At 43.6% G+C, this 12935-nt stretch overlaps 1 protein-coding gene across 5 annotated transcripts in view; it reads left to right on the plus strand.

Moving 5' to 3' along the window:
* grid2ipb (glutamate receptor, ionotropic, delta 2 (Grid2) interacting protein, b) overlaps positions 1 to 12935 on the plus strand; it is a 52208-nt gene that overhangs the window by 5174 nt on the left and 34099 nt on the right. For all 5 annotated transcript variants that reach the window (XM_034197374.1, XM_034197351.1, XM_034197355.1 and 2 more), the window contains 2 exons: positions 433 to 762; positions 1651 to 1805. In XM_034197374.1, coding sequence (XP_034053265.1) covers positions 433 to 762; positions 1651 to 1805 — 485 coding nt within the window. The remainder of the gene's footprint in view (positions 1 to 432; positions 763 to 1650; positions 1806 to 12935) is intronic.

A 12935-nucleotide genomic window follows, 5' to 3' on the forward strand; every position in this document is an offset into this window, starting at 1 on the left:
GAATTTAAGTACATTGTGGCCATATTTGACAACAGCAATACTATATAAAACATCCCTTTTCACACTGTCACCGAAATCGTGCAGGTTAATCCAATTATTATTTGTCTTATCGAATGCTCTGTATTTCCAAACGAAGTGCATATTTTCTAAAATCTTAACATTTAATACACTTCTGCACTAACAATCTCAGCTGCACGTTTCTTGTGAGAGTTTATAAATGCATGTGATATGATTTTGCTGCTTTTTAAATAAGGCCCCCCATTTACTTCAATACATCGAGACTTGTTCTTTTTTGGATTCATTATTTATCATAGTGGCATGTGGGACAAGCTAACGTTTTGTTCAAGATAACGGGGCAAATAATTATTCAATAAGGGTCTTTTGTTCCTTTAATTTCAATACATTTACACTTTTTTTCCCCCTGCGTCACAGATGGACATCATACCGGGTCCGGACGGTCGTTTTGGGTTCACCATCGTAGGAGACTGCCCCCTGCTGGTGGAGGACTGCTCGCCCTGCTCTCCGGCGGGCCGTGCAGGTCTGAAGGCGGGGGATTACGTCATGGAGGTGAACGGGATCCCCGTCCGGCAGCACGAGACGGCCGCGGCGCTGATCAAAGCCTCGCAGGGCCGGACGCTCCGCCTGGGGATTCTGTGTCTCGGCCCGTGGCAGAAACACAGCATCAGCATAGAGGACAGTCAGGTGGGAGGAGAGGGAGCGAGGCTGGACCGCAAACACAAAGCTCTGGAGTTCAACAGGAGGGTACGTTCAAACTCACAGTCACGGCTAACAGTGCAGGTTTTGAACTTTTGAAAGAACATCCATCTGTCTGCAACTTATATATATCAATATTCCAATTACTTGTATATAGACTATTCTGCACTATTTCTATTTTATTGTATTTACTTGCACTATTATCTGTTCTATTGTGTTGCACTGTTGGAGGAGCCTGTGACATAAGCATTTCATTGTCATCACTACACTGTAGCTATGTACATATGACAATAAAAGCCTTGAACCTTGAACAGTGCAGGTTAACTTATGTTTCTGTTCAAGTTGGGTTTGACTTTGTTCTTAATGTAATCAATTGGTTGAATGATACAACTATTGGAAATGATCCATTAGGGCTTACCTAGATTGAAGAGTACGTAGTCTTCTAACACTTATTCAATATTTTTCTACTGATGGATTAATCAACTATCTCAAAACCAGAATTATAAAATATCACTGCTATAAACCTTTTGTTACCCAGATTAATTGCATATTTAGTCATGAGACCTGAAAAATTCAGTTTTGAGACCAAGTGTTTCATTTCCACCATGTGTTTGCAAAAGTTACAGCAACACCTCAGATGTTTTCCTTAAATATGCTAAATACTATTACATTCAAAAAATGTATGTGTGTAATTTCATTCAATTCACTGGTGTAATCCTTTTACAAAATGTACACTGTGAGGAAATAAAAACAAACGGAGGAAGATGAAACTCTTAGAAGGAAGTAACAAATATTTAACTCAAACTAAAGAGCCCTTCTTAAGGCAATGTGTCTTTTTAATTGCAGATGAAGTGCTGTCACAGTACCAATCAGGCTTTGAGTTAAACTATGAGCTGACAGCCTCCCCCTCTAACGTCACTGTCCGTTCTGCGTCAGGTGGAACAGATTCTAGGTGATGAACCCGAAGTGAAAGAGAAGCTCTTCACGGCTCTGAAGCAGTACGCAGCGGAGAAGAGAGTGGAGTGGTTGGCCTCGGTGCTGCCAGACATCCTGAACACTGAAGAGCACCGACAGCTCATCTCCAACATCCGGTAAGGACAAAGCGTTTGAACTTCTATTACAATGGGTCACCAAACACAGGACAGAATAAACTGCTGGTAGAAAGTAGAGAGGTGACTTTAAAGAAGGCTGCTATCTGGATTCTAGCCAAGCGTCTTGAGTCTAGGCTTTGAGACGAGGGGAAAAGTGGCCTACTGGTAAACATAAAAAGAGATGCATCATTTGTGACCAGTGGCGACTGGCACAGCCCCACCTAGTGTCAGCAGAAAGTAATTAAAATAGTAATTTAAAAAATATAAAAAAATATATGTTAAAATCATGTTTAATCATCTGATTCGTCTGTACATTGCTGTTTTAGTCTGTGTTCTTCTAATTAGTGTCTACAGTGTGTGCCTATTGAGCCGTTTTGAGCGACGTGGGTCAAGCCCCGATCATGCCCCTCCCTCTCACTGTCTAAGTGAATGGGTGACTGTAAAAACTACACTGCTCAGTCTTTTTCTATTCAATGTGTTCGGCAACAAAATAATCACCATAGGGGCAAAGTGCTGACATACCTACCAAACGTCATCTCATAATTCAGAGAGCTGATTGGCTGTAAGTACGTGTGCCGCGAAAATAGTAGTTGTTTGTGAAGAGGTGACGAGAGAGAGCAGCGTATAGCGATTACAATCAGTAAAACGGAAAGAAAATGAATGAAGTTGACCATCTGCTTCAGCTTTGGTAAATTATTGTATGTCATATCTTTTGTTGATATTCTGTGTTATGCCTATAAGCTATTGCTCTGCTGGATCGATGGATATTGTGACCTCTGTGATGAGTGTCTGTGTTTTCCTTATAACCCCTCCCCCCCTCTCTCTATCGGAACCATAGCCTACAGCTATTTGTTTACGTGTTTAAAAAAGCACCAGAAGCTTATATATATACACACACACATCTAAGTTGTTTTGTTCATATAAAAACGCCACTGTTTGTGACTAAGACATCTGTTGTCTGAAAATGGCTTCTTCCATGTTATCACCACTGTCTTGGTCCCATGGTACAAATCATTTTGTGCTAATTTGTATTGGAGGGATTAATCATTTTTAATTTCTCTCATTTTCATTGTAAATGAGATGAAAGGCCCTTTGAAAATGAATATGCTCTAGTTGTAAGCTGGGATGTCTCAGCAGCTCCACAATACTTCCTTGAAGATGGTATTTAAAGCATACTGTATTAAACATTTAACACATTTTGTGTTTCCTGGGATTATTACACCAGTCCACATTGACATTTCGATACAAATCGATTAATTGTGCAGCCCTCACTCCCCATCTACTGTATCCCACACACACATCCCAAATGTGTCATATTTCAAGTAGTGAAAAGTTAAATAATCTGCAGGTTTTTTTTGTCATAATGACGGGTAAACAGGCTTTTCCCGGTGCTCGTCCTGCAGGATGGATTAGTCTCGACCGCTGCCAGCCGTTTCAGAGCTGCGCTTTAGGTTTAGGTGTGCCCCATCTGCCACTCCACAGTAAATCCACAGTGACCCCCTCCAAGTCGCTTAATCCGTGTTAGTGAAACTCGGACTTAACTGCCCGAGCTATGAGTTTTTGTGCCGTAAAGGAGTATTGGCAACGTGAGGCGAAACTCACAGCATGGAGGTGTGTGGAGGTGTGTGTGATGACGAGCCACAGACAGCTTTAGTCGAGTACTCGCTTCATGGAAACATAATGTAATACCGGTGGCTCTGTATCCACTGTCCCTGGAGAAACACACGACAGGTTTTGTGAGTTTCTGTGAAGTGGAAACGTGAAAAAGCACTCGGGGAGCCAGAGGATTTGTTTGCGCCAAAATCACCAGACGTTCTCTCAATCCCCAGACAGTTTGTCCACAGATTCCTCCACAAGTAGAGCCAATCAAAACCTTTTATTGTCTTACTACGCTGGCTCTCATCCACTACTACACCACTTTGTTCTATTTTTAGTGGCACTAATATACAGTATAAAGCCTTTCCAGCAGTATGAGGTCAGTGAGTGCTGTGGTTACCTGAAATGACAAATGAGGCGACAGGATTTCTGTGCGCTAAATTGGTCATGAATAATTCAAACACTGACAACTTTTTTTATATTTAAGGACACTCCTATTTGCTCGAGCATCAATAACAACATTATTATTATCTCTTTGTGTTTTTTTACGATTCCCCCACCCATCCCCGAACTCTTCTACCTCCCCTCCCTCTCTCTGTGTTTCTTCCGGATGGATTTTATTCTCATTATTCTGCTCACTCTCTGCGTGGCGGCCGTTTCCCCTGACACTTGGTAAAGTCCCAACTTTGATCCCCCTCAGAGAGCCAGCACTGAAGCAGTCTCATAGTGAAGCTGCTCACTATTTGACGGTGTAACTGAGTTTCTTTCTTTGAGCAATGGGTGACAGCTAACACGATGAATTGCCTGGGGTGAGTATTTACTCTTTCAATTGGACTCTTAGGTTTTAAGAAATGCATTTGTTTATTTTTTAGAGAATTTGTGCATTTTTTTTATTGGCTTCTTTGGGTCTACTGGTTTGGCCATCAGTGTAATTATGTATGTGAAGTGAAATCTGATGGCTGCTGCTGGTGTTTCTGCCTCCGAAATCCTCTATTCCCTCGTTGTTTTCCTGGCTTTCTTCAAGGCAATTTCGAGCCTTAAATCAGGAGTTTGTTCAGGCTGCTTGATATGATTGTGACCAACATTAAAATGGACACTGCCGGTTGTAACACAGTAAGTGATACAATGGCATGTGAGTGTATTTGCCTCTTTCGTGAGCAAAGTCATTAGCTTGAGTGATGCTCTGCTTTTAGGATTTAATCTCTCGCCACATGTGTGCGTGCGTGAGTGTGTGTGTGTGTGTGCATGCGTGTGTCTGTGTGTGCCTATGTGAGTGTATGTGTGTGCCTGTGTGTGTGTGTGTGTGTGTATATGTGAGTGTGTCTGTGTGTGCCTGTGTGTGTGTGTGTGCGCCTGTGTGTGTGTGTGCCTGTGAGTGTGCCTGTGTGTGTGTGTGTGTGTGTATATGTGAGTGTGTCTGTGTGTGCCTGTGTGTGTGTGTGTGCGCCTGTGTGTGTGTGTGCCTGTGAGTGTGCCTGTGTGTGCCTATGTGTGTGCCTGTGAGTGTGCCTGTGTGTGTGCCTGTGTGCTTGTGTGTGTCTGTGTGTGCCTATGTGAGTGTATGTGTGTGCCTGTGTGTGTGTATATGTGAGTGTGTCTGTGTGTGCCTGTGTGTGTGTGTGTGTGTGTGTGTGTGTGTGCGCCTGTGTGTGTGTGTGCCTGTGAGTGTGCCTGTGTGTGCCTATGTGTGTGCCTGAGTGTGCCTGTGTGTGTGCCTGTGTGTGTGTGTGCCTGTGAGTGTGCCTGTGTGTGCCTGTGTGTGTCTGTGTGTGTGTCTGTGTGTTTGCTTGCTTATGAGCTAAATGTTGCTCCCCTTTTAAACTGAGTACTGGTTGTGTGTGTCTTCTCATTAACTCAAGACCCACCGTTTTATTTGGATTTTATCTGAATTGTATTTATTCACATTTGATTCCATTTGATTAGAATGTTTTGTATTATTTCCTTCCTGTTTTATTCAGTGCTGCGTTGGGATTATGTGTTTGGTTTGTGAAGCCCTTTGAGTTACCTTTGTCTGTGAATACGTTTGATGTGATTTGACATCGCTGACACTATGGTCATTGGGATATGTTTCAAAGCAAGTGCACTTATTTAATCATGCAAACATCGACTTACCTCTTCATTACTTCATTGACATTCATGCATTATAAAAGAAAGGAGTGATTAGAGGGTGATCATGGTGCGTCTAAATGATCCACATATCTGCTTCTCTCAGCTCCTTTGTCTTGACCCCACAGTGCATGTTGTGCACAACGCTTTCCGTTCCAATGGTGCTGATAATGATGGTGTTTAATCTTAACTGCAGGAGTCAGTGGAGCTCGTTCTGCAACTACTGCTGAGATGCTACACTTAAAAACACAATCATGGCCCACAAGAGCCTCCCAAACTGCTTTTAATATGAGCACAAGCCGTACTAAAGCCAGTACATTCATAATTTAGACTGGAATAAGTTGGTTTTTTATTGTTGCTGGTGGATTTATTATCTGTGCTTTATGTGAGCTGCTTGTTCGTGATGAAGGAAGAATAAAAAACAGATAGCTTTTCATCTACATGGCTCTAAGGATGCTTATGCCGGATGGTATATCTTTACTAATACTTCATGTATAACATACAATCATGTTCACATAGACAGTATATATTACCATGTAGTCAAGATTCTAGGGGATGATTTCTAGTGACTCTGGTTGATCCTTAAAAAGAAGTGGATGTAGTCACTGTGACGTCACCCATTGGTTTTCTAGACTACCGTTTTGAATCCTCAAGTTTGGCATTATGGCCGTCGCCATCTTGGTTTTATCTTATCCAGAAGTGACCATATTTAGACGAGAGGGTTGAGCTGGGGAAGAGCAATGCAGTGCGGGGCTAGCTTGATGAGCAAGGTGCCTTATTTTAAATACTTTATTGAAGGTATTTGCATTCCAGTTATCCGTCTCTTCACTTAAAAAAATTATAAAATAAAAGACTTAAACAAGAATTAAAAAAACTAAAAATTAATTAACTCTAATTCACATAAATAAATCTTGACGCTAATATTTACCAGCAAAAACATGCTTGGAGCTTTTTTGATACAAAAAAATGCTGACGAATGTTGTTGTAGCGACTTGTCAATCACAAGGCAGCAAAGTATACTCAATGCTTAATCATCTAAGTAAATGACACCAAAGCAAATTCCTCGTGTGTGTAAACATATTGGTAATCAAACCGATTCTGATTGTGATACATTGTGCCCTTAATCGACAAAATGGACATCAGGCTGTTTTAAAGAAGACCCATAATTGGCGATTTAATCCATAAACCTGTCAGGAACATGTTTACAGAGTTAATAAATGAAGTGAGAAGATGGGTGATTTTCTTATAGACTTCTATTCAATCTAGCTCCTTTTTGTCACCAGTATATAGTAGACGGGGAAAATAGACGAACTAACATCTCTGTTAACCGCCTTTGCTTTCTCACTGTCTCCGTCCCCACCAACTCATAAAGCTGGCAATGTCCTTGATCTCATATTCTCAAGGAACTGCGCTACTTCTAACCTCTCTGTAAACCCGCTCCACACATCCGATCACTTCTTCATTTCATTCTCTCTACCCCTTTCCAAACATAACAAACTGATCTCTTCTCATCCTGCACTTGTCCGCCGTAACCTTCGTTCCCTCTCCCCCTCTACCTTTGCCTCATCGGTGCTCTCAGCCCTCCCTTCCTCTGACTCGTTCCAACTCCTACCTCCAAACTCTGCTGAAGAATCTCTCCTCTCTACTCTCTTATCCTCTCTGGACTCTCTCTGTCCTCTCACATCTCGGCAGGCTCGTCAGTCCCCTCCTGCTCCCTGGCTAAATGACGCACTGCGTGCTAATAGAACCGTCCTTCGGGCAGCAGAGCGGAAACGGTGGAAATCCAAACACCATGACGACCTCCTAACCTATCAGGCTCTCCTCTCCTCTTTCTCTGCTTCGATCTCTCAGGAAAAAATCACTTTCTTTCAAGATAAGATCCAATCTTCCTATTCCAATCCTAAAAAACTATTTTCCATCTTCTCCTCCCTCCTGGACCCTCCAAAAGCTCCTCCCCCCTCCTCCCTTCTGTCAAGCGACTTTGTTAACCACTTTGAAAAAAAGGTTGATGATATTCGCTCTTCTTTTTCTGACTCACCTCTACTCACCGCTGGGTCACCAGACCTTCCTTCCACCAACACACTAACCTCCTTTTCCCCTCTCTCTCCAAGTGAGGTTCTTACCCTCATTACCTCTGCCCGCCCTACCACCTACCACCACAAGAGTAAACCCTCTCCTAAAGAAACCCACTCTCAACCCGTCAGATGTTATAAACTACAGGCCTGTCTCTCTCCTCCCGTTCCTGTCTAAAACACTTGAACGCGCTATCTTTAGACAACTCTCCTGCTATCTCCATCAGAACAACCTTCTGGATCCGCACCAGTCTGGTTTCAAGGCAGGTCACTCCACAGAAACTGCCCTCCTTGCTGTCACTGAGGAACTGCACACTGCTAAAGCAGCCTCCCTCTCCTCTGTCATCATCCTTTTGGACCTGTCTGCTGCATTCGACACGGTGAATAATCAGATCCTCCTTCGCACTCTCCTTCGCACTTGGAGTTTCAGGCTCTGCACTTTCCCTCTTCACCTCATACCTCAAAGACCGCACCTACAGGGTTACTTGGAGAGGGTCCGAGTCCGACCCTTGTCAATTAACTACAGGGGTCCCTCAGGGCTCTGTTCTTGGTCCCCTCCTCTTCTCCTTGTACACAAACTCGCTCGTATCAGTCATTAGCCCGCATGGTTGTTCATACCACTGCTACGCTGACGACACCCAATTAATTCTGTCCTTTCCCCGCTCAGAGACCCAGGTCGTCGCACGCATCTCTGCTTGTTTAGCTGACATCTCTCAGTGGATGTCTGATCATCACCTCAAGCTCAACCTTGACAAGACTGAGCTGCTCTTCCTTCCGGGAAAAGATTGTCCCACTCTTGACCTAACAATCAACATCGGCAACTCAGTTGTTTCCCCGACTCAGACTGCAAGGAATCTGGGTGTGATCCTAGATAACAACCTGTCCTTCACTGCAAACATTGCTGCTACAACCCGCTGCTGCAGATACACGCTTTACAACATCAGGAAGATACGTCCCCAGCTGACCCAGAAAGCGACTCAGGTTCTGGTCCAGGCTCTCATCATCTCACGCCTAGACTACTGTAACTCCCTCCTGGCTGGTCGACCTGCATGTGCCATCCGACCTCTGCAGCTCATCCAGAATGCAGCGGCTCGCCTGGTCTTCAACCTTCCTAAATTCTCCCACACCACGCCGCTCCTCCGCTGCCTTCACTGGCTTCCGATAACTGCTAGAATCCACTTCAAGACAATGGTACTTGCGTACCATGCTGCGAATGGATCTGGCCCTTCCTACATCCAGGACATGTTTAAACCGTACACCCCAGCACGTGCACTCCGCTCTGCATCAACCAAACGGCTCGCTGCACCCTCGCTGCGAAGGGGACCCAAGTTCCCATCAGCAAAAACACGTGGGTTTGCTATCCTGGCTCCTAAATGGTGGAATGAGCTCCCCATTGACATCAGGACAGCAGATAGCTTACACACCTTCCGGCGCAGACTGAAAACTCATCTCTTTCGACTCCACTTCGAGCGATAGAACTATTAACAAAGCACTTATATACTAATAAAGGGCTGGCTTATCTAAAGCCTGTTGAGTAGCACTTGAAATGTTTTTGCTCTATGAAGCCTGATGTACTTATATGATTCTGTTTTCTTCAAGTTTGTATTTTGTTGGTCGAACGCACTTATTGTAAGTCGCTTTGGATAAAAGCTCAGCTAAATGCAATGTAATGTAATGTAATGTATATCTTCCCCCTGCTGGCCATTTGAAAGAATGCAGGCTCTTTTGCACAGGTTCCACTTTTCAGATTGCAATGCAATGTAAGACACACATTCATGTCCTCCTCAGGTTTAATTATAATAACTGTTTTGTTTTAAATAGCAAATGTTAGGATGCTTACTCAAGTTTCATTATTGATTTCTTTGTTCATCACATTTAAAACCACATTAGTGTGTTTATTCAGTGGCTCAGACATGACCTTTTTTTAACAGCACCGTTTTTAATCTACTTACTTTTGACATGTTCCTGGACACAGACCCAGTGAGGCTCATACAGTAAAGGATTTGAAATCACATAAATATATTTTAATCTCACTGGCTTTATCCTTCCTATGTGTGACCAACCACTGTGCCTTTCTTGGCAGGATACCATATCACACTCTATGTGTCTAGACATGTCATCAATTTCCCCCTCACTCGCCTGTAGTCTGGACAATTGAAATGAAATGAGGTCTCCTCTTTATAGTTTCCTGCTCGTCATTCTTCCCTTTGAGATATCTGTCCCTGCTTGCTTCCTCCTCCACAATCCTCCCTCAGATAATTATAGATCCCTCTTCTGGATAAATGAGGTCAAATCAGAGCACTCATTTAGTTTCGGAGAGTTGACGCAGAAAACTTTTTGTGATGATGTGGCTGTTTTACCCTATGGCTGTGCATTTCGAGGTGAATGAATATCTGGATTTTATAATATAAAAAAATGCTGATAGCAGTAGGTAAACCCTCACAGACAGGTGCTGTGTGAGAGACAGAGACATGTTAGTGCTGTGATATGAATAGATGGCAAAAAGCATGGAGGCTAAGATAGAAAACAGAGCGAGGCTGTGTGGGATGCAACACCTACATCACTACAGAACATTTATTTATATCTCAGGAGACTTCTCATTGTAGCCGGTAGTCTGTGCTCAGGCTGCAGTGAGACACAGTAAAGCCTCAACAACTGATCAAAACCTGCAGAGACAGCGACAGCAGGCTAAAAATACGTGCCCTTTATTTTCAACTGAGCAGATTTGTTCCCAAAATGTGATAGCCGCCATTCCCCTGAAGTGGCAGCTACTTTCAAGGTTCAAGGTTCTTTATTGTCAAACTAACATAGCTACAGAGTAATTATGTCGTTGAAAATCCTATGTCACAGGCTTCTCCAACAATGCAACACAATAATACAGATAAGCAGACAATATTAACCAATATTAAAATATACTATATTAAAAGTAATACAAAAAGAAAAATGTTTTTTTTTAAAGTGAGAAAAAAAAGTGGAATAGTGCAATACGAGTCTATATACAAGTTATTAGAATTATATATTAGATAATAGATACATAATTACTAAGTAGCAGATGATTGTTTCAGCAGTTCAGTTGTTTAACAGTCTTATTGCCTGCGGGATGAAGCTGTCCCTGAATCTGGTGGTTTTAGTCCGGATGCTGCGCGGTAACGCCTGCCAGACGGCAGCAGACTGAACAGTTTGTGGCTGGGGTGATGGGGGTCTTTTGTAATCCTGAGGGGTTTCTTCCTGACCCGCTGGGAGTAAAGGTCCTCCATGGATGGCAGCTCCGTCCTGGTGATGTTCTCTGCAGTTTTCACCACCCTCTGTAAAGCCTTACGATTGAGGGCGGTGCAGCTGCCGTACCAGGCCGTGATGCAGCCAGTCAGGATCCTCTCTATGGTGCTCCTGTAGAAGTTGCAGAGTATCCTGGAGTCCATGTTGAACCTCCTCAGCCTGTGGAGGAAGAAGAGCCGCTGTCGAGCTTTCTTGGTGATGGTGGTGGTGTGAAGAGTCCATGTCAGGTCCTCAGTGATGTGGACAGCGAGGAACCTGAAGCTGCTGACTCTCTCCACCGTAGTCCCATTGATGGCGATGGGGGCGTGTCCCTCTCTCTGCTGCTTCCTGTAATCCACAATCAGCTCCTTTGTTTTGCTGACGTTGAGATGGAGGTTGTTATCCTGGCACCAAGATGTCAGGTTTTCGACCTCCTCTCTGTACGCCGTCTCGTCGCCGTCGGTGATCTGGCCGATGACGGTCGTGTCGTCAGCAAACTTCACGATGGTGTTGGAGCTGTGTGTGGCCACGCAGTCGTGAGTGAACAGGGAGTAGAGGAGAGGGCTGAGCACGCAGCCTTGAGGGGCTCCGGTGTTGAGGATCAGGGTGGAGGATGTGATGTTTCCCACCCGCACTGCCTGGACTCTGCCCCTCAGGAAGTTCAGGATCCAGTCACCGAGGGCGCTGTTGAGCCTGAGGTCTCTGAGCTTGATGACCAGCTTGAAGGGCACAATGGTATTGAAGGCTGAACTGTAATCAATGAACAGCATTCTCACATATGTGTTCCTCTGGTCCAGGTGTGAGAGGGCAGTGTGGATGGTGTGGGCTATGGCGTCGTCTGCGGACCTGTTTGCTCTATAGGCAAACTGCAGGGGGTCCAGAGAGTCAACACGAGTGTTAGCGTTACATCTAGAAAGATGGTGTGTTTTTCAAGCGATGGCTTATAACGTGGCCACTATGTGTCTATTCTGTACTTTGATGTAATTTGGTATTTTTAAAATGATTCTAATCTCAAATAAAATGCTTCTTTGCTGCTCCACTTGGGAAAAGACCTAGGGAGAAAATATGTTGTGCTTTTTTTCTCACAAGAGGGAGGCTATACTGTATGTGTTAAACAGCTGATGATAAATTAAAGGGGCCCTATTGTTCTTTTTGGGAGGGTTTACTCTATGTTGACCAATCACAACAGAGCCGGCCTCCTATCCAATCAGAACAAATTGGGCTCTAGTTCCAGACAAAAAAAGGACAGAAAATCATGTTTTTGCTGACCTCTCGTGGTTCTACTTTTTGTTTTGCTGCAGTGAGGTATATGTGTACTACAGCATGCCATCATTTCACAGTGAGGTGTAGCTACAGCAAGCCATTTCCACTGCTGGGTGTAAGACTTAACATTTTTACATTACATTATATTACATTTAGCGATTTACAATAAGTGCATTCGACCAGGAAGATACACACTTGAAGAAAACAGAATCATATAAGTACATCAGGTTTCATAGAGCCAAAACATTTCAAGTGCTACTCAACTGGCTTTAGATAAGCCAGTCCTTTATTAGTATATAAGTGCTTTGTTAGCAATTGTATTGCTCGAAGTGGAGTCGAAAGAGATGAGTTTTCAGTTTGCGCCGGAAGGTGTGTAAGCTATCTGCTGTCCTGATGTCAATGGGGAGCTCGTGTTTTTGCTGATGGGAACTTGGGTCCCCCTCGCAGTGCGGGTGCAGCGAGCTGTTTGGCAATCAGAGAGGGAAAACGCTGCCTGTACACTTGGTGTTAAGTAACTCTTTAATGGGTCATTTCATTGATTTAAAAATTCAATTCTACAAAGTTATGGGGCTCATGAGAGGCAGATTTGAAATAAAAAAGAGATTTCACTTGAAGAGTAGTACTTCTCATGACATTTAAACTGATCTAAATGTGTAGAACTGGAAAAGAACTCCCTTTATACGTATTTAATTGGCTCATTTAATCCTTTTGCACTTGACTTCACAAAAACACATATTTCAAGCAGCAGGAGAGGGAAATGTGTCAGAAGCAATAGGCTGCTGCATTGCTGCTCTTTTGTTGTGTGTTAGGTGCTGAAGGGAGAGCTCATGTAAAGAGA

The sequence above is a fragment of the Gymnodraco acuticeps genome, unplaced genomic scaffold, assembly GCF_902827175.1.
Source record: "Gymnodraco acuticeps unplaced genomic scaffold, fGymAcu1.1, whole genome shotgun sequence".
NCBI lineage: Eukaryota > Metazoa > Chordata > Actinopteri > Perciformes > Bathydraconidae > Gymnodraco > Gymnodraco acuticeps.